The sequence below is a fragment of the Chanos chanos genome, chromosome 13 (genome assembly GCF_902362185.1).
Source record: "Chanos chanos chromosome 13, fChaCha1.1, whole genome shotgun sequence".
Classification (NCBI taxonomy): domain Eukaryota; kingdom Metazoa; phylum Chordata; class Actinopteri; order Gonorynchiformes; family Chanidae; genus Chanos; species Chanos chanos.
The window spans coordinates 6,465,762-6,486,614 of record NC_044507.1 but is presented as its reverse complement, the minus strand read 5'-3'; the positions used below and the strand labels follow the sequence as shown (position 1 = coordinate 6,486,614).

The 20,853-nt window shown below is 41.7% G+C and overlaps 2 protein-coding genes across 5 annotated transcripts; one reads left to right on the top strand and one right to left on the bottom strand.

Annotated features, from left to right (window-relative positions):
• phaf1 (phagosome assembly factor 1) lies at window positions 1-10,728 on the bottom strand. 4 transcript variants are annotated; one of them, XM_030790806.1, is made up of 16 exons: window positions 9,682-10,728; window positions 9,107-9,189; window positions 8,736-8,819; window positions 8,570-8,613; window positions 8,237-8,316; window positions 7,739-7,833; window positions 7,025-7,122; window positions 6,229-6,341; window positions 4,796-4,929; window positions 4,375-4,458; window positions 3,811-3,893; window positions 3,216-3,259; window positions 2,554-2,603; window positions 2,204-2,262; window positions 1,686-1,758; window positions 1-1,409 (listed from the first exon to the last, which is right to left on the bottom strand). In XM_030790806.1, the coding sequence occupies exons 1-16, from the start codon at window positions 9,743-9,745 to the stop codon at window positions 1,320-1,322; spliced, it is 1,278 nt and encodes a 425-aa protein (XP_030646666.1). In that variant the 5' UTR covers window positions 9,746-10,728; the 3' UTR covers window positions 1-1,319. The 4 variants fall into 4 exon arrangements, with proteins under 4 accessions (XP_030646666.1, XP_030646667.1, XP_030646668.1 ...); XM_030790807.1 differs by having other exon boundaries at window positions 7,025-7,089; XM_030790808.1 differs by lacking the exon at window positions 9,682-10,728 and adding an exon at window positions 9,370-9,389.
• Window positions 10,729-14,358: 3,630 nt separating this feature from the next.
• On the top strand, window positions 14,359-15,609 carry foxl1 (forkhead box L1). The gene has a single exon (XM_030790566.1). It carries the CDS (start codon window positions 14,359-14,361, stop codon window positions 15,607-15,609), a length of 1,251 nt encoding a protein of 416 aa, XP_030646426.1.
• Window positions 15,610-20,853: the final 5,244 nt, after the last annotated feature.

The following is a 20,853-nucleotide window of genomic DNA, read 5'->3' as shown; positions in this document are numbered from 1 at the left end:
CTCTCTCTCTGTCTCTCCTTTCTTTCACAAACAGTAAATGAAACCGTCCTCAGTGGATAAGTGACAATTATCAAGTACATAACATGTATTTTAGTGCAAATGTTAAAACCAATGCTTTCATCTTTCCAAAGAAAAGAAACCATGTTAACAAAAAAAAAAAAATGAGAGAAAAAAAAAAAAACAGGAAAAAAAAAAAAATAAACACCACCAAGACAAAGGTAAGCTGAAATCCACACCACACAGCTCTGTAATGGGAGGTATTGCGTGCTGCTGACTTGGTCGTGGACGTAGGAACCTGTAAGTGTGTGTGTGTGTGAGTAAATTTTATGAGAAAATCTTCATGAGATGAAGAAAGCCTTTTGGCTGTACTGAATACATCAGTTCACTCCCAGGTCTATGCAGCTGAATTTGTGCTTGTAATCTTTTCATCACACTCCTCGAGAATAACAAAAACGGAAAAACAAAACAAAACAAAAAAAACCCAAAACAAACAAAACAAAACTCAATGTATTCAAATGACAAATATGTGTGTCACTGTATATATTTGTGTTAAAATGCCCTCTCCATAAGCAGGGCACTGGTGGGCTGAATGAATCTGAAATGAATAAGAGGCTGTGTGTGGGCTTGTTAAAGTGTGTTACATGGAGAAGAGGGGATTTGAACTGAAATTTTTGTTTGTCCTTTGGTGTCTGTTTCTGATGTGAGGACGTACTAACCTTGGCATTCAAAAACAAAAAAAACCAAACAAACAAAACAAAAAAACAGCCTATTTTATTTGATTATGTAAGAGATTAATAGCAATATTTGTTCATGTGTGTGTGTGTGAATGTATGTATGTATGTATGTATGTATGTGTGTGTGTGTGTGTGTGTAATAAATGCATCACTGTGCACCAACAAGTGTAGCTAAGATGACGTTGAGACAAATGGCATGTCTATGGGAGAATGTTATGGAGAAAGCAAGGAGGGGAAAAAGTGAGTCAGCAGGGGTCAGCAGTGGTTAGTAAGGGTCACAAAGTTAATGGCAGTTTCCAGACTCCCTCAGCAGGGGGCAGCATGGAGCATCCGATATGGGGGAGAAGGGAGGAGGAGGAGGGGGTGGGGGGGTGTCCAGAGCGGGTAGTTTTGTGTGCGAGGGTAATGGAACAAAATGACTCCAGAGAAACTCCCAGCATGCCTGGCGCCTGGCTTTTGCTTGTGTGATGGCAGCAGTGAATGAAAGGCACACTGCACTAGTCAGTAACGGAGCGCTGTAGCTGTGTGACCGGCTCTCTGTCGGGCTGGATCGGCACCAGCGTCCCCCGGGCACGCCCGGACCTCTCAGTGGACGCTGGACTCCGCCCGGGGCAGGTTGCTGGGCCGGGGGCCACTGTACAGGGTCACCGACGCGATGTGGTTGTTCTGCATCACCTGTAACCATGACAGCAGAGGTAAACTGGCTAAAGAAGGTGCCGACATACGTGTTTGCAGACCGTTAAGTGTGCACTGTGACTATATATTTATATTATTCCGTCGTAGAACAGGCAGCTGGGAAAACTGATAACAAATCTGAAAGCATGTGATATTTATTTGTTCTCGTTTTTTAACGCAGTATTTATGGTACATGCTGCGGGAATCTAAACAAACATAGCACGTGCGTGTTGTGCAGATGGTCAAGTCATAGCTCTCCCAGTAGGGCCCTCTTACCTCAAATATCATCCTCTGCAGACCAAAACAGAACGTGGATCCAAACGGGTTGGTGTTGTTTGCTGAGGATGACCTGAGGTGTTGGATCATTACACGTAGTGTTACTACTGTTATCCTAATTCTTAATATTATGTGTAACAAAAAGATCAAAACGTCTTATAAATAGCTTATGATATATATTTTGACCTTAGAATTCTCAGGAGGTCAGACAAGTTCCAAAATGTTTGCCCCCAGTGTGGGGGATGTTTCAGACTCTCTCCATATTTGGCAAATCACACATTTACAGCAGGGTCGCGTTGCATCAACACTATTTTTGAAGACAGTCGTTGAACATTAACTAAAAGCCTATCGAATCTGAGGTCACTGAACTGCAGTCGAATTTCACAGCGCACCTCAACTGATCATTTCATCAGTAAAACCGCAAGAGAAGAAGAACTGGCTTGCCCCCCCCCCCAGCTTTCTTTCCATCTGCTTTTTAAACCACTTTTCTTTCTCTGCGTATGACGTGTAGCTCTCACCTGTGGAGGACGACAGGTTTTTCCATGGGATGCCCTAACAGCTCCTGTATCTGATCCCACTGATGACGAAAACACACACACGGGGAAAAAAAAAATCCCAAAATGAATGAATCAATACCAGACCAGCCGAAAAACACTGCTTTGGTACAATGCCAGAGTTTCAGCTCAAAACAGGGGTTCAAACAGGATTATCACTGCGACTGGTTGAATGATTTGTACAGATGGGGGGTGGGGGGACAAACAGGGAACAGTTGAAGGCACAAAGAAAACGTGTTCTAGGATGATAAATAATGACTGTAAGAAGTCTTAAATGTCCAGGTTAAAGTGAAGTACATGACCAGGCCTCTTACTTTGCTGTAGGTGGTGAGAATGCAGTCCTCTCCCTGAGCGTCCGCTCCATCTGAAAAAACAAACCACTGAATTCAGCCGAGTCAGTCAAACGCTCCTGTACCAGCCCTGTTCAGTTCTCTCTTCGACTGTCAGAACGCTCTCTGCCTGAGGTCCGGGGGAAAAGAAACCAAATTCCGTGTAACGGCAGCGGGGCACAGAAGCCTGGCATAAACACGCCCAGTTCTCATCACGGTGGGTACGGTGCTCTGATCACACACACAAACACCGTTTCCCAACTCCAATCCTGACTTCACGATCCAAGATCAGTTTCTTCCATTAGGAAATCCTGACAAGTACAGTTAGATTGACAGAAGGGGACCCGATCCTAGATCAGCACTCCTACTCTGAGACTCTCAGCGCCACGCGCACCCTCTGGATAACATATTCTATACGTTAGGCATTTTAACTCGATACTAACACAATTGCCTCAGCTCCATAGCTAATTATAAAGCCCGGATTGGTCACGTGATCCTGCAAATACAAATGACCACCATAATGGATAGAGAGGAAAAATGAGAAAGATTTTGAAATGACACCAGAGAAGGCAAATGGGAGGAGTGAACTGCGTTTGAAGGACCACAGACAGGCAGTGCGCACGACTTTAAAACGTGACGCTTTTCACCTTTTTTAATGACGAGTGGAATCTTGAAATCACATCGATGGTATCTGTGAAGAGAAAAAGACAAAAAAAAAGGCACTTAAGTCTAATACAGGGTTCATTCCATCCAGCATATTTAGGCTATATGGGACAGTATAATAAAGCAGACAGGGCAGTGGATTAATTGATCTGTTCTGCTGATCTTTATGACATTGTGTATTTTATCTGTAAATTCCTTAAACCTCTGTCTGCGAGCAGTTGGCATGACAACCTTTGTCCTTCACGCTGTTCCTCCCTTAGCATAAAGACTTAAAACGGTTAACACGTTAAGTGTGTCAGTGCTCTACGTCAGCATTCAGATCGGAGGCTGACCCGACAGTGCTATTTTCCGAACCATCCGCATGAACTGACAGAGAAATAATGGGATGACGTATCAGATTATGGAAAACTAACATCCACCATTTTTTATAGCAGGATGTGGAATAATATAGCGCCAATTTCTCAAACAACATAGGACTTATTGAAGGTGAACAATGTCTAATGTCATGTTTATGTGACAACACCCAAATGTGCCATCCAGGCACCAATGAGCCCTTAGCAGAGCGGTGCAGAGACTCACATGTTAAAATTATAATGGCCAGGATAGTTGGTGTGTAGAACAAACTTCTTAACCAGGTGTGTGGTTGAATCAAACAGTATATCCTGAAAAAAGAAGGAAAAAGAATGAGAAACGGACAGACGTGGGCAGGCAGACAGAGAGAGAAAGACAGACAGAAAGACAGAGACAGAGAGAGAGAGAAGCAGAGACAGAGAGGGAGGCAGACAACGACAGACAACAGAGAGAGAGACAGAGAGAGAGAGAAACAAAAGAAAGAAGCAGAAAAAAAAAAAAGAGTAGAAAGCAATGTGAGGTTAATTTAGCCAAGTGCAGTGGTGGTGGTGGCTAATTGAACACACATGCGCGTGCGTGCACCCACGCGCGCGCACACACACACACACACACACACACACACACACACACACACACACACAGTTATTCTAAAACTCAAAAACAGTTCTGTATTTGGGCAATAGAATGCAGAAGAATCTCCCACTCCAAAAATGTGTTTAGTGAAGTTCTGTCATAGCTGCTACCTAAGAGCACAATCCAATCTCAGCTGATCATTACGGTACCAACACTCACCACTCCCAGGGTGAAATAGTTGAAGAAGTAGTCATTACATTTGGACGGGACTTGTTTGTGAGGCGAGGGAGAGTGGATCTTCATCTGAAACAGAGCATCGCAATAAAGTCTATTCAGACGATGTCAACGTCACTGCAGGTTTAAGTTTACATTGTTAGAAACTGGTGCATACTGGTCAGAATGGATTACAGAAATACAGCGGAGCAGATTCACAGAACCCCAAGATCCAAATGTGACTTTTTCTCACATATAAAAAAAGGTGAGGTGGGGGTGGGGTGAGGTTGCGTGAGATGGAGGGAGACGGAGTGAGGTGGGGTGAGATGGGGTGAGATGGAGTGAGATGAGGTGAGATGAGGTGGGGGTGGGGTGAGGTGGGATGGGAAGGTAAAGTGAAGTGAATGTAAATGGATATGACACTGACCTTGTCCTCTGACTTGTAGAAGACTTTGTGTGGCGAGCCCAGGGCACTCAGGACATCCTGACATGAGTCTCCAAAGTAAATGTTCCTCTCCAGAGCCCGCACCTTGGCGTCGGCCAACACACCCGGACCACACCCTGAGACACACACAAGCACGCACGCCCGCGCACACACACGCGCACACACGCGCACGCACACACAGACAGTGAGAGAGAGGGGCAGAGAGAGAGAGAGAGAGAGAGAGAGAGATTATTCCTTCAAAATATACACAACATCCCCAGCATGTCTCATACAGTAAAATCTGATATGGAAATGATGGTATGATGGTTACAGATTATGCCTTCCTTGGGTTTATTCTGGTTTATTCTCTAATCCTACATGCCTGGACATGTTTTACAATCCATCTTACATGGAAGCATTCCATAACTAGGCTCCTAACCCTTCTCACCCCATCCCACCCACACAGCTGGTTATGTGGTTATGTTTTGATTAAGCAGGGTGTCAAAGAGCTTAAAAACAACAACAACAACAAAAAAAAACATCTTTCATCCTTTCTTCTCACATGTCTAAAAGGAGAAGTCTAAACCACGAACGACGAAGAGGTAGAGTAATTTCCGTGGGACTGGGTTTCCCCCCCAGCACGATAAAGAGACTCAGAAAGATAATAAAGTGTTTTTTTCTCTAGTCAAACTCTGGCTGCTGATTGGCTGGACTGGCTTTGTTTGTGTTTGTTAGAAGCTCCTCCTGTCCTCTGGGAGGTGATGACACAGCTGTGATATACAGTGATGGAGAGAAACAGAGAAACAGGCACGGTGCAGTGGTCCTACAGCTCACAGAGATGCCATCAAACGCCTCTGTTTTTATTCTCAGAAATCAATTAGAACAGCACCTGGGCATTTTTCATACACATTAGTGCATTATTTCATCCCCAGCATATCAATGTTTTTAGAACACATATGTATATTTCTCATACCACAAGGAAAAATCAATGGACAGCCAGATGGATGGATGGAAGGACAGAAAGACAGATAGACAGACAGCCAGACACACAGACAGCCGGGCAGCTAGATAGACAGATAAGTGGATAAGTTATATTTCCGAGGAATTTATTTTATTCTAAGAATTCATAACTATGGCAAGACCATGAAATGAATGTACCACAGAGTACACTGCAAAGTCTTTCTGTGCTCTCTGCTCTGAGACAACACACCAATGAGAAGCCACCTCCTGTCAATCAGTGTCCTGATAAACAAAACAAGGGGCTGGTCCAGGGTAAGTACTCCGGGACACGACGTACGATAATAATTCCACGGCCGCAGCGCCGTTTTTAACCGAGACACACTTTCAGAGTCGAGATTCGAAACATGCTCGGAACAGCTGAGAGTCACAGAGACTGTGTGAATGTTTTGAGGTGAGGGGTCGTCTGGTTGTCATACCTGCAGTGAGGAGGCGGAGCCTAAGCCCCAGTGGTCCTGTCCCATCCCTCAGCACGTCCACACACTCCGCATACACGTTACCTAGGAAACAGGCCAGGGGCATCACCGGAGCCCTGGGAAACAGAGGAGGAGGAGGAGGAGGACCAGACCTTTATTATTAAAACAATTCAAACAATTTAAAACACCTAAAAAACAACAATGACTTTAACAGTTAAAAAAAAAAAACCAACAAATCAACAGTTTAATTAACAGTTCGAAACAATTAACAGCTTAATTAAGGGTTAAGAACAGTTTTCACGTAACAAGCAAAAAAAAAAGAATAAGAAATTCATAATCTTTTTCTGGGTTTTTGCAGTGGTGGATCTTTGAGGTCAAAGGAGTACATGAAGTACAGTCACATTAATACGAGCAGCTTCTGCAATTCCCAAAAGCTCTTTAATGCACGGGGCAATTTTAAGAGCTTACATTAGCAGGTACTTTCTGTCTAATGGTGCCGGTTGATAATTTCACTGCACCTTCTGCCCTGACCTTACAGATAAGCACAGAACACTCATTGACTTCCTGCTCTGGACAATCCACTGTGTCACACTGGGCACTCTTCCTACTCATTTCTGCATAGTTAATTGACCTTTGACCCTGACATTTAAGACCTCGCTATAAATTCAAACCAAGCTACAGCGTCATTTCTGTATTCACACACTTCAGTGCCAATAATCTCTCTCTCTCTCTCTCTCTCAGTTGCATACACAGTGCACACACAGGCTAAGAAACACACATAAAAAAAAAAGACATTTACTTTGTTTCTTGTAGGTTGTTGCCAGTGTAGATGTACATCCGTTTGACTGTTGCCCCGTGAGGAATCTGCAGGGAGGCCAAGCCATGGGCAAAGTTAGGCTGTCAAGGCAAAACAACTGGGAGTAGATCATTGCGAATGCATAGCCGTCACCTCATCTGCACAGAGGCGATGCCAAGAGATTCACACACAAATGAAAGTGCGGTTAGCGCCGCGGCTGAAGTGTCACAACGCAGCGCAAAATGCGATGTTTGTTTACGCTTCATTCACGTTTGTATCCACGCAAGCAGCATGCCTTTCAACAAGAAACACAAAAAATAAAGCTGCACACATACACACACACACACACACACACACTCCAAAGTCTAAAGACTTAAACACCGTGACACTCAAATACTAAATGGAGTTGAATTCATTCACAGGCAACATTAAACCAGGTGCCCTGTCAAATTTACCCTTCCAGTGCATTGCAAACGACTTTTTATTACAGGTCACCAGTTCAGAATTGCTATTAATAATCATTCTCATATTATAGCCTGATACGAGATCGTAATTTATGTGCACAAAGTTATTGTTGGCAGTGATGTTGGGTGAAGTAGGGCTGGGAGGCTGGAGTCAGCTGGAGCCAGAGGAGAACAGGCAGGAGGCAGGAGTCAGCTGGAGCCAGAGGAGAGCAGACAGGAGGCTGACTTGCCAGGGATCATTCAGACTTCTTACCTCGTACTTGGGAGCTTCATTCCATGAGTCCAGCTGGAAGGAGAAGGAAAGCCCTCGGAAGTTTAAATGGAAGAGCTGCTCAGCAGCATTATAGACTGGAGACGTGAGGAGCGAAACATAAAAAGGGAACAATTTGTAAGAGATAAATATAATCACATAAATAATCATACACACACACACACCACACGCATACACATGTATACACACACTCAAAAATGAAAATACTATATGTATCTTTTTTTAAATCCATGTCTTGTGGACTGACCTGTACATCTACGACTTCTAATGTGAACTTAGTCAACAAGACAAAGTTTTGAGCGCATTCGTTTCACAAGCTTTGAAATAACATATAAAATTACCCAAAGATATACACAGCTGACACTCTGAAACATCACTAGTAATAGAATATAAAACCAGTGTTTTTAATGTTGTAAACTGAGTTTAAGCTGAAGGGGGGAAAAAGTGTTACAGAAAGTTCCAGAAATCTCTCTCTCTTACCTCCAGGGTGTGTAGCGCCAAAGGACTGGTCAATCTGCTCAATGGTGGGTGCTATGGCCTGAGAGTTAAAATGAACCCCGCTGAAAAAGGTAAAGAACAAGCACAAACATTGACACATATGCACATAAGTTACAAAAGCCCGAAAGCAAACAGTTTAAGGCAGCATTCCGTAGATAAAGTGGATGGCCCGAAAGGAGAGCAGGAGAATTCTGAAAAATATTCACCTCTCTAACAGAACAGCAGAACACATAATTAATATTTAAATGCCCCCCCCCCCTTCATTTAAAATGAGATTTTGAAACCGTTCAACTACAAACTCATACGATCACTTACCAGTATTTTAATTTTACTTTGCTCAAGTCGTACACTTCAATTACCTAAACACAAACAAAAAGAGAAATTTAATTCGTGTTTAAAATAATGAAGCTACATTCCCTCATTATACAGACATGTACAAACAAACACACACACACATACACACACACACAAACTCACTCACCTTCAGTCTCTGATTACAGGCATCAAACAGCAGTTTAATTCCATCCTGAGTCAAGTTGAGAATGAGGTCATGGCTAAGTGGTGTCTAAAGCGGAGAGGAACAGTTAAGGAACAGAGCAAATATATCAGTCACCACACTGACTCAAAGGGTCTTTATCCTCTTCACACACTCCATTCAACTCCGACAGCGAAGTACGTTACAGACTTACAAATGCAAAGCAGTTTAGCCTAGTATTTCAACGAAAAGAAACAGGAATGTCAGAGGACCTAAACCAGGCTCACTTTTTCACATATTTGTCTTAATAACCTCTCTGCTCTTGTTAAAAATTTTTTTAAAAAAAACATTAAAAAAAAAGGGAAAGAAATTCTTACTTGTTCACTATAGAGCACCTGGACATTTTTGATGATACGACAGTGCTTCTGTAAAATGGAAATGGCCTGGGCCAATGGCATCCCTACATGTCAGAAAAAGACAGGATAAAATCAGGCATCCACACACACAATCAAATTCTACAATACAAGTCAGTTATCAGTCAAGCGGCTGAGGCTAGAACGTGCCTAAGAATCACGTGACGCTAGAACAAGAAAACAGAGAACACAAAAAAACATCTGATGGCAAAACTTCCAAAGCAAACCTTATCTCTACGTGCACTGAACCCACTGCAATGTAACCACAGCTCTGTCTGTGGATATCTGCAGTCAAGTTTGCAAAAAGACTGCAAAGAGGAGATTCTACAGACACTGAGGGGCTTGTGAGGAAGCCCGCACTTTTGAACAGTTGAAGATAAATCGAGTACATGAGCGGTTGTTTCACTTATGGGTTAAAATATTTGAACATATCTGGGAGCTCCTACTAAATCCGTGTCGATTGCCCCATAGGATTGAGTAATTTTATAAACGCATTTCATCATAACTACTGGCTTCAGTTCATGTAGTGAGTCGCTTACCTAATGCGAATTCCCATTGCTCATTTCCCAATGATCTCTCAGGAACGACCTCCAGATCCAGCATTGGCGGGGAAGAAATTGGGTTTTCAGTGAGGTTCTCTGACTGGGCCAGATCTGGACCTTTTTTTTTGCCTCTAGCAAATTCCCGTATAATCTCTCAACTAATCTATCAATTGCACCACCCTCTGAGACGACATTAAATTAGCTAGTAACGCGATTGAAATAATTTAAATATCATGTACAATGTAAAACAGTTTTCAGTGAAATACAAATATCCTGAAACACCACAGCTAGTCAGTCAATAAAACAAGTAAGATTCTAACACTGAATAGATTTTATGCACTCCAACTTCCAACAACGACAGCTAAACAAGTGCTAAAAGCAAACATCCGAACATACAAACCCGAAGACTTAAAATGTCAATTTGACAAAACTTAAAACACATTAAATCATATGTAAAATATGGCCAGTCGGTTATGTACAAAGGTGCTGGTTACAGGTTGTTGCTCTTGCACTGACAAAAATCAGTTTATTTCAAAAACCCTTTCTTTAAAAATCTTCCAAAGACTTGGTGACTAAAGCTCTCAGATGTTTTGTTAACAGAGGCGATCACAAGCCACCAGCGAGTAGTTGCAACTACAGACGTAACTTCTAATTCATAACACGTCTTTATCAACGAAGCACACTGACAATCAAATTATTGTCTTATCAAATGCACGACTGCATTTTTCTCCGACAAATTTCTATACAGCTGTCAATCTATGCCTGTTTGTCTTTGAAACAGGAAACGAATACTGCAAAACGACCAAAGCTTGTACAACACCAATACTGTTCACCCCTATTTTACACCAGCCGTCGCCTGGCGCTGATGTTTTTCTTTCTTACCGAGGATTCAGATGTAAACGTGCTGAAAAAAACAGTAACATCAAACACTCTACAATCTCATTAACTAATAGTACGGGCTTCCTCTGAATCGATCGTCTGTGAGGAGTTTCTGTGACGGATTTCTTTAGTTTAACTGAGCCTTTTGTTGTGTCGCTCAGGATAATAAAGAGCCCCACTCTGTTCCAACTGCAACTTCGATCAAAAACACCACGATCAGCTGATATTTCAACTTCCTGTGTGAGGTGTCTGAGTACTTCCTGGTCAGCGGTTCTACGACAGCCTAACGATGCTGGAAGAAAGGGTTTCTTTTTTTTTTCATTTCTCAAGAAAACGTCCGGTAATTCCAGAGGTGAACATGTCACTGAACACCAGTTTAGAGTGTGCTCCCAAATCCAATGTCACTTGCTCTGTTCAGACTGAAGACATAAATTTGATCGAGGTCTGTGAAATTGGCTATAGTAAACACCTTATGAAAACGGCAATGGGGGAAGAAATTTCACTATAACAGTCTTAACGGACTGAGACCCTAACGGGTTAACGGACTAAGAACGGTTTCAAAATAACCAGGTACGAACCCTAGAATAGCAGAGATACTGTCTAGAACAATCGGTATAGTGAAACACTAAACCCATAGTACAATCAAATAAGACATATGTTAGTATTTTATATATATATGTCTTATCGTGTCATATCTCACACGTCATGTGTGCGTGCTGTAATTTTACATTTTAGCGAAAGAAATGAACAGGTTTTGTCACGCTTCAAAAGTGTATACTATAGGACATTGTTTCAGTCAAGCACACAAAGCAAATGCCTCTGCCAAACAACAAACATTGGTATCATTGGCATACTAAACACTGGGGAACTCAAATCTGCCTTTTTCTGATAATAAATGTACATCGGGTACAAATTAATAGGTTTATATTAGGTTATATTGGACAAGTAAAATGGTTATGTTTAGCTTAAGCCCATCAGCTTCTCTGTAAAAGATTAAGGAATGAACACCAAATGATAAGCTTTTGCAGTGATCATATCTGCTAACTCAGTACGTCTGGCTCAAGAAATCAAGGACGTAAGGTGCTAAGTGGCTCCCTCTGGTGGGGTAACGGGGTTACTGAATACAACGAGACAAGCGGCCTAGTGACTCAGCTGAACTTCGTCTGTGGGTGTGAGAAAGTGGCAACCGTTACAGGGTCGTGTGACTAGACTAGACTAAACCAAACTAGATCAAACTCATGAAATTAGACGTGAGGAGTAGCAGTGAGTCATATGAATATTTATCAAACCAAGGACCAGTGGACTTGCATTGAGTCCCTCTTTTTTCGCTTGTTTTTACCCAAGACATACGAGGACAGTAGGGGTACGTAGTTTAGTGACTAACCCGGATAAGTTAACTCAGAGTAAGTAGTAAACCTCCTAATAGAGGAGCTCTGTGGCTTTGTTTTGCAAGGAGAATTAAGCCATAACGCCATTCTCTTAGGAGGTTTACTACTTACTCTGTGTTAACTTAGCCGGATTAGTCACTAAACTACGTATTTGGAATACCCCCTAGTACATATAGCCTACAGTGCTTGCACACATGTAAACAACTGAATATCTTCGAATGTGCAGTTTTCTTTATGATTGCATTGATTACTTGAGGACAAATGTGTGACAGTAAGTCATTTTTTTAAAAAAACCAAAGCTGATGATTAAGAGTTTTTCTGTGTCCAAGTAAAATCTAATTGTCCTCATGCTGTTTAGACTCAGTTGTGTAAAAAAAAAAAAAAATCAAAGCAATCATTAAAAATAAATAAATAAAAACAAAACCTAATGATTGTGATTCCGTGACAACAGTGAAAACAACACCTAATGGTTTGCTGCTATGATCCTGCTGTACATCTGTGTGATATGGAATCTTGACCCCAAAATGAACAGCTAAACATTTTGTATGAAGACTTTCACACACTGAAACACGTTGCCCATTGAAACTCTTGTTGCATATTGAACCATTTGCAAAATGGCCAAAGTGTTTTTTTTTTTAAAGAAACACAGCAAAACAAACAAACAAACAAACAAAAGAAAACAGTGATAGAACAGGTTCTGATTTAGCCCATGGTGTTTGTTTGTCATTAAACTGTCCTGTCTGCTTGCCTCTGTAATGCTATCATGGCCCAATCTCACAGACAATTTTCAACCTCCACGCTGCCAGTGTACGGTCTGACCCCCTTCACTCTCCGTCTGACGATGTTTATAAAAACCGATCAAATTTACTGGCATAATTTTCAGATTCAAGATTCTGTCTTCTCCGCTTCGATGTGTTGATGGGTACGCCCGTGGAATTTTTAGCTTTCAATTTATTTACACTTTATTTTCAAACGATTTGAGAAAATTTAGATTTGAATGAAGTTGAGATTGAGTGAAGTAAACGAGAAGCAGTGACAATTTAAAATGAAGAAAATATGTACAGAAATACATACAGATCTATTAAAATCAATTTATTCAATTCAAAAAGTCCTCCAGAAAAAAATACTAACAAATGTTCTGCATCAAATGTTCCCATTTGTTGGTCAAACAGCATGCAACATGACGGGTGAAAAACACTTAGGCCCATAGGGACCTAGTCAAGTATAATTAACTCTGGGCAATCGAGACCAGTGGACCATAGTTAGCCATTACACGTATGAAAGTACACTAATATTAGTTGTGTAAATTATGGTGGTGGGGAGGGAGGGGTCATTTTCTTAATGAATCACAGTCTGAGGAGGGGAAAAAGTCAAACTCAGGAAAACGTTCTTAGTTTATCCACTGAAACCTCCAAAAAATCGTAATGTAAGCATGGTCCAGCTGTGTGCACTTGTAAAGTTGTTATAATCCCCCTCCGTCCTATAAACAGGAAAATACATAGTATAGAGCATGATGCACGCATCTACAAATAATATCGTTTACTTTAACGTCTAGCCAAGTTCGCCTTTTTTGGAAGTGATTGCTCTTGTGGTCTTTTGTTGATAAAACTCTTGAAACAGTTGAATTTCATAGAATGCGTTACAAGAGACTGAAGACCATACGGTATATTCCTGTATCTCGTTGTCCTTCTTAATTACCGTGCAAAGACATACGGAGCAAAGATGAAATCAAAAGTACCAACAAATAAGTTAATCATCTTGTCAAAAGGTTGGCTTTTCTGATGTTTGCGTAACATCTTTCTTTTCAGCTGTAAGGAGACGACTGACACAACATAAGTTAAAAAGAAATTGTTTGAATCATTTCCCTTCGCATACTTTGTTTTCTTTTCAAGTAACCCAAAGCAACTCCCAGAAAGAGCTCTGTAGTGTTTGCTTGTTCTCTCTGTGCGAGCAACTTTCAGCGTCAAGGGTGGACGTGATATTTCAAACATCAGATCAGTGCGTTTATGTATTGGGTGCCCGGAAATTTTTCCAAATAAACACAGCTTGATTCAACTTGGGTGGGCAGACTTATCAACAGACTAATTCTATAAACAAATGAGGGAATAACCAAGCACACCATTGGTTGGTGGGCAGGGGACACGCGGGGAAGAGAAGCGGCGCTTTCGGCAATGAAATTTTAATTAATGTGGGTGGGCTGAGAACACAACGAGTGTTTATCATAGACAATTTATTTTCCAGTGCTAAGTCAACATAAAACAGCAAACGTACAACAATTATTTAACATTGTAGACTCATGAAGCAGAGCCGCGGTTGGAGACTGGCAGTGTGCGCTCGAGTGGCTTTCTCGTGCGGGCTTGGACTCCGTAGACTCTAGCCCCTCAGGAAGTAAAAGGACTTAGGAGCCATGAGTTTATACCCCAGCCGAGTGCCACAGCCTGGTGTGAGTCCTACCACCCTTAATCTATCCAGTTCATCCATGATTTACGTGTACGGGGGTGAAGTTGGAGGCATTATCCCTGCTTTGGGGTTTGCACCGCCGCGACAGGAACCTCCACAGAAACCACCTTATAGTTATATCGCGCTTATCGCCATGGCAATTAAGAACTCACCTGAGAGGCGCGCGACGCTGAGCGGGATCTATCAGTTCATCATGGACCGCTTCCCTTTCTACCATGATAATAAGCAGGGCTGGCAAAATTCAATCCGCCACAATCTGTCGCTGAACGACTGCTTCATCAAAGTACCAAGAGAGAAGGGACGACCCGGGAAAGGCAGCTACTGGACGCTGGACGCCAAATGCTTGGACATGTTCGAGAACGGAAACTACAGGCGAAGAAAGAGAAAGTCTAAAACCCAGGAAACCGGGGAGACCAAACCAAGCCACAAAAGAAACAAGGGGTCAGTATCTCTCAGTCACTGCGTCTCCAGTTTCCACTCTGATACCAGCACGGAGAAAGAGGGAATATCACCTAGCGAGAAGGCGCTCAAAGACATGGGGAATCAGCAAAAACGACACAAGGAGCAAGGACGACAGGATAAAGAAATGAAAGCGGCTGTGGGTCATTATAACGGAGGAGTCCGAGGTCAGCACGGATCTACAGGTCAGTGTCCACTTTTGGCAATACCAAACCAGTATTCTCTGTCAACCGAGCCAATTTCAGACTGGTGTAACGCATACCCAAGTGGCGCGCATCTCAGACCCCGCTGTCCATCGGTGGAGGAGTCAAGCACCTCATGGATAAACTCTATAAATCGCAAAGGACAGTATCATGAGAGCGAATCGGAGAGTAGAAGGCTGGCGGTCGCGAGCGACAAGGCCAATAATATTCTTGATTCTGTTGGGAACGCACATATTCGGGAGGTCAAACTAAAAGGGGCAACTCCACAAACTGACCCTAGCAAAACGTCGGACAAATCGCGAGAATTTAGCATCGACAACATTCTGTCGAAAAAAGGAACTCAGTGCCCAAGAAAATGCAGCTTCGTCGGAACACCTGCAGCTTCTGCCTGTGTGGATACACGAAGCCACGCGCTCACATCATCACTGATACTTGGCGCACACGCGTCACACTTGTATCCACTGGGATTTCCACTTTGCTCCTACCTGTCTCTCACGTGCCCCGAGAAGATGCCAAGCTTCAATGACAAGAAATGATTCGAGATTATTTCAATGACTTTAAAATATCCCTGGATATTAACAATAATAACAATAATAACAATATTCTGCGGTTAATTTCTTTAATAGTCGGCAAGAAATTTGACTCCACAGCAGCATCCAAGTTAATTATTTGTAGGGTAACTTTTAATTATTTAAAGCAACACACGTTGTTACGTATGTCACTAAATTAGGGACCTCTGGTTGTCAAAAAAATATGTCCACTGCTTCCTGTCCGTCCCGGGAATTTAGCGTACGTGCTAAAATAAAATTAGGGTGTAGACTCATGCCGCTGTCTGTTCAAGGCATTGCACGGGGGAACAATGTGTTACTTGGTCAGCACAGCATAGGTGGCCCACAGAACTCGCCATGAATGAAATGGGTTGACAGTAGTTAATTCTCTTGATGTATTACTCTGGGAGAACCTCTTAGCCTAAACCCGCGTGAGTATGGATGTTGCCGTGTGTGAATGTAAATGTTTATTTGAAGTATAGTTTTATATGCATACGCTTTTCACTTGTAATAGAAATATTTGGTGATTAATGAGTTGTTTTATGCTATGGCTTTTGTCCTCTCCTCTTCAGACTTTACAAACGAAATAATGATTTCAGAAACAAACCGAAGGAACAATGTCTAACGATAAATAATCATCAGAAAGGGTAAAGTTACAAGCTTCATAAACACGTTCATGCATTCATTTTATAAGGAAAACGAATTGTAAATATCAAATCAAATAAAACCTCTTCAAAGTCATAAACTATGCTGAATGATTTTCCTCCAAAATTACCTTCAGAAAAGTGGTCATTTTTTATGGCCTTTCCTTTTTCTTTATTCGTTCTTTTATTAAAATTCATTTGGCCTTGCACTTCATATTGCTTTTGCTTATTTGATCTTTTTAATTTTTTTTCCTTTTAAAGCTTCAGAGCGGACAGAAACTGTTTAAAGCCCTGTGTAGATGTCCATGTGCAAAACTACCGATAAAAACAAAATTTCGCATTTGACAGTTTTTCAATCTTGTATTTTAATACAGTTCTGCCAGCTGTTAGCAGTAGCTATGTGTTGCGCTGACATTTAGTTGCCATGGCGGGTTTGAGAAATTCTCCACGAAGCATGCCATCTTGTATCATCATAGAGATACGACCCAAACTGTAAACCGTACGTAGCTAAATATAGCCAATCCCTTAAACTCAGCTGAAAGCCCTCACTGTGTTAGCCTCGGAGAGTGCGAATCAGGAATGCTTGAGGGAATAAATAAACTTCCCACATTTTGAGGAGAGGAACTCGCATTTACAAACATTTCCTGTGTATAGGATTCTTTTGGTCAGAAGTGTAAATAGAACGTCATCCCGGGAACGTCTGAAGAGCAAAGGAGACTGTATCTCTCTCTCTCTCTCTCTCCCTCTCTCTCTCTCCTTCTCTGCTGAGTTCTCTCATCCGCTCCCATCTGTTGGGTCCCCTGCCTCCCACATTGCCTCTCAAGTTTGGAGGACTTGGTAGTTTACTGAGCTCTCCAAAAAAGGCTTTCCCACACTGGCCACACAGGACTTATCTGCTGAGATCTGAGCATGTCAAGTAATAACTACACACCTTTCAGAGTAATCTCTCTTCATACTGTGAATAACTCTATTTGATAACGTTTGGAAACAAATACAGTACTATGGTGCACAAAGAATCCGCGATCTCTTTAAAATACACTTAAAACACGGAACAGTTATGTGACTGATTAGGCACGAGCGGTGGAGTCGTATGGTGTCATCTAGTGGTGGCAATGTCACAAAGCCTCCTGAGATGACATGAAATCATGGAATAGAAAAAGGTAGAAGAAACAAACAGAAAGTTATTACAAAGAAAATGTCACATAAAAACGCTCCAAAACCCACCCAAAAGCATACAGGCCAGACGCGCTTATTCTAAGGCTGTCAGAGTCGAGTGCCAAGGCTGCACAAAGTTTTTTTTCCATCGCCATGTCAAGGTGATGCTCAAACTGTCTTATTTTTACTCACATTTTCCTTTGACTGCGTAAATTTGTTTTTCAAGACAGAGCTGGATAAACTTACACTTTAGTGAAATGCAATCTCAACAATGCATATATTTCTAAATACACATCCTTTCCTCAAGTATACAACTTTCAAAACAGTCAGTCAGACAGACAGAAAGAGAATATTGTTTCAGCAGCTATATGTTGGTTCAACCGCAGATTTGATGAAGATTGCGACCGCGACCACTTTGTATTCTCTTTTCTCCTCCTCTTATATTAAAACAAATACAGCCAGGGAACATGATCTTTGTAAGTGTTTAAACTGTAAAAGATCCACATTTAGGTCAGGGGGGTGGGGTGCGGGGTGGGGGTGGGGGGTGGGGTCATCCCTTCATTTTCATTTATTTAGATAGTAAATGGAGAATTCTGTCTCTCTCTTTCTGTAAACAAAACCATGAGACCACCGCTGCAAATAATGACAAGTAGAAGTGTATACGGCTCTGTCAGCAGGACTTTCACAAAGAGCCTCACAAGCATTCTTCAGTTAGCGGACACAATATTTCCATATCATGATACGATGGTGTATCAGGTTCTATAAGAATGTTTTACATTTATTTCATTCTTTTTTTGTACCCCTTTAGATTCGATGAGGTTCACTTTTTTTCCCAGGGGAAAATCTGATGTGATTTTAAAAGCATACTATTGTTCAGACCGCAAACATATTTCATATCGTAGAACAGACAGCACGCTGTAAGGACTTGTCAGCTTCCAGAACTATAACATCTAAAACGTAATAATATTACAAGACATGAAGTGACTGAATCCATCACATGTTATTAATGTAACTCATATCAAATTCGTGCTTGAGTCAATCACAACAACAATTCTGCAGAACAGTTTCAAGCAAAATTAAAATTAAAATTTGTTTTTGCAGTGAATAGTTCAAAAGTTTGTAGGCCGTTTCGTGGGAAGGACAGGAAAGGTTTTTTTCTTGCGCGGGGGGGCAGGCGGGGAAAACCACGCTGTGTGGTAGGCTACAGTTTGATAAAGCAGAATAGAACGGTGAGATACTGTTCGCGCATCCTCATGCACTGGAGTCTCTCTCACGAAATTCATTTCTGCCGGACTTGACAAGGCCTGATAGATCTGACAGGGGTCAAAGAAAGCGAGAGAGAAATCGAGCCAAAGTGGAGAAGTGTCACCGCCCTCGTTTCATGTGCAATCACGTCTCCCGTCAACGCTAACTCATACCGTTTAAAACCAGCGGGTTCAAAAGGGGTTTTAATCTGTCTGTTTATTATATATTTTCACTCTCTGCATAAACGGAGCTCAGTTGTCCAAATACATTCTCAGCGCTGCAGGAGTGGGAGGCTCTGATGAAGATTGATGGGGTTTCTGTGAGAAACATTAGCTGCTAATCAACTAAGGTTTCCTGGCACACAGTTTTATACATCATTATCCGCATCGTGAGAGCGCTAAGCCAACACATGCCACTCTACGTGTTTGCAGTGGATACATCAGCCTAGACATACACAAATACACTCCACGTACGGTGTTGTTAGGGAAGACCTGCGCAAACACAATGACAGTATTACAGACAGTCAGACTTGTGTTTGGAGAAGCGTTGAAAAGGCAGGATTATTTCAAACAGTATGAAACGACACATGAAAACAGTGGAGAAGAATAAAACAACAGGCTATTAGTGCAGCATTTACTTTGATTGAGATATGGACTGATTCATTAAAATCTGCATCACCGAGAATACTGTCTCGCGCAAAGCCATGCACAACCACCGAGACAGGGACTGTACACGCCCGTTAGTATACAGGTACATACATGTACACGTACATGCACATACAAGCACATGCGCATGCCCAGTCACGTAGACTGATACCAGTTCAAGACTGAGATGCATTTCATGATTCACACTTGCTTTGCCGTAGTAGTGCTCAAAAGTTCACCTCATTCCTACGAAATTTTTGGACATTGCCTATTGCCTTAACTAGCCTTGGAAGCACTGAAAACAGCCTTCTGTAAAGGGCTAAGAATCCAAAGCAAGCATATGAACTGTTCGTCAGTCTTAATAAAGCTAATATAACAGATTCATTAGATGTCCTATGTTGGACGCAGTCTTCATTTTGCTGAACAGCAGTGCAAAATCACCTGACAACCCCCCTGACAGAGGTCCTGGCCCAAAGGTCATTTGTCACTTGAATGGCATTTGAAATTCAAAAGAAAACAATAAATTAACAAAACAAAGTATAAACACGTTTTTTTTGTGTGTGCGGCCATTTAAGTGTATTTGATTTGGCCTCTTTTCTTTTTGGATTAGTAAGAACTCTTTGCCTTTTTTCACACGCAGTTGGGACCATCTGATTTCGATAACACGCAGTTTCTTCACTGAAAACACACACACACACACCATGACACACTCTGAAACCTCACTCTCTTCTTGATTAGCTACTGAAACAAATAACGAACGTGTGAAACCATCATTCCATCTGATCTATTGCTCTTAAATTTGTATGCTGAAAAAGCAGCGTGATTCATTGTCGTTCAAATATTTATTTATCTTCTCAGTTCACTCGACTGAGAGGCAGTGATGGGAGGTTAGCACAATAAATAGCACACACACACACACACACACACACACACACACATACATATGGTCCTGCAAAACAATAGAAGCGCTTACATGTGTGGATCAGACCATGAAAATAGAATTAACGGAGAAATAAGCAAATGATATTTAGAAATAAACGTAGATCTGTTTTTCCACTACCCCCCCTCACCCCCACCCCAAAACCCAAGAATCACAAATGACCAGCATCTTCATGGATTATACACCAGCTGTTTCAGACACGCTCATTTTCTTCCAGCCTCCATCTCAAATCAGCCAAAATACTTAAGAGTAACTTTGTGTCACTGATTGAGTGAGTTTTTACAAGAAAACCTCAATGGCTGGCTTTGCCTTACATCAACCAGGCATTTGAAACACACTAAAGCTCTGCATCACAAAGGCCTGGTGACCTGCTTTCTCTTATACATCTGGCCAAAATTTATATATACATAGAATGATCTATCTATCTATCTATCTATCTATCTATCTATCTATCTATCTATCTATCTATCTATCTATCTATCTATCTATCTATCTATCTGTCTGTCTGTCTGTCTGTCTGTCTGTCTGTCTGTCTGTCTATCTATCTATCTATCTATGTAGACAGATATCTATGTATGTGTGTGTGTGTGTCTGTGTTTGAAAT

Coding starts and splice junctions, on each gene's coding strand:
- phaf1 (XM_030790806.1), bottom strand. CDS start 9,745: ATGCTGGATCTGGAGGTCGTTCCTGAGAGATCATTGGGAAATGAGCAA. Junction 8,614..8,735: donor CCTGTAATCAGAGACTGAAG/GTGAGTGAGTTT, acceptor GTTTGTGTTTAG/GTAATTGAAGTGTACGACTT. Junction 7,834..8,236: donor TGGCGCTACACACCCTGGAG/GTAAGAGAGAGA, acceptor TCACGTCTCCAG/TCTATAATGCTGCTGAGCAG.
- foxl1 (XM_030790566.1), top strand. CDS start 14,359: ATGAGTTTATACCCCAGCCGAGTGCCACAGCCTGGTGTGAGTCCTACC.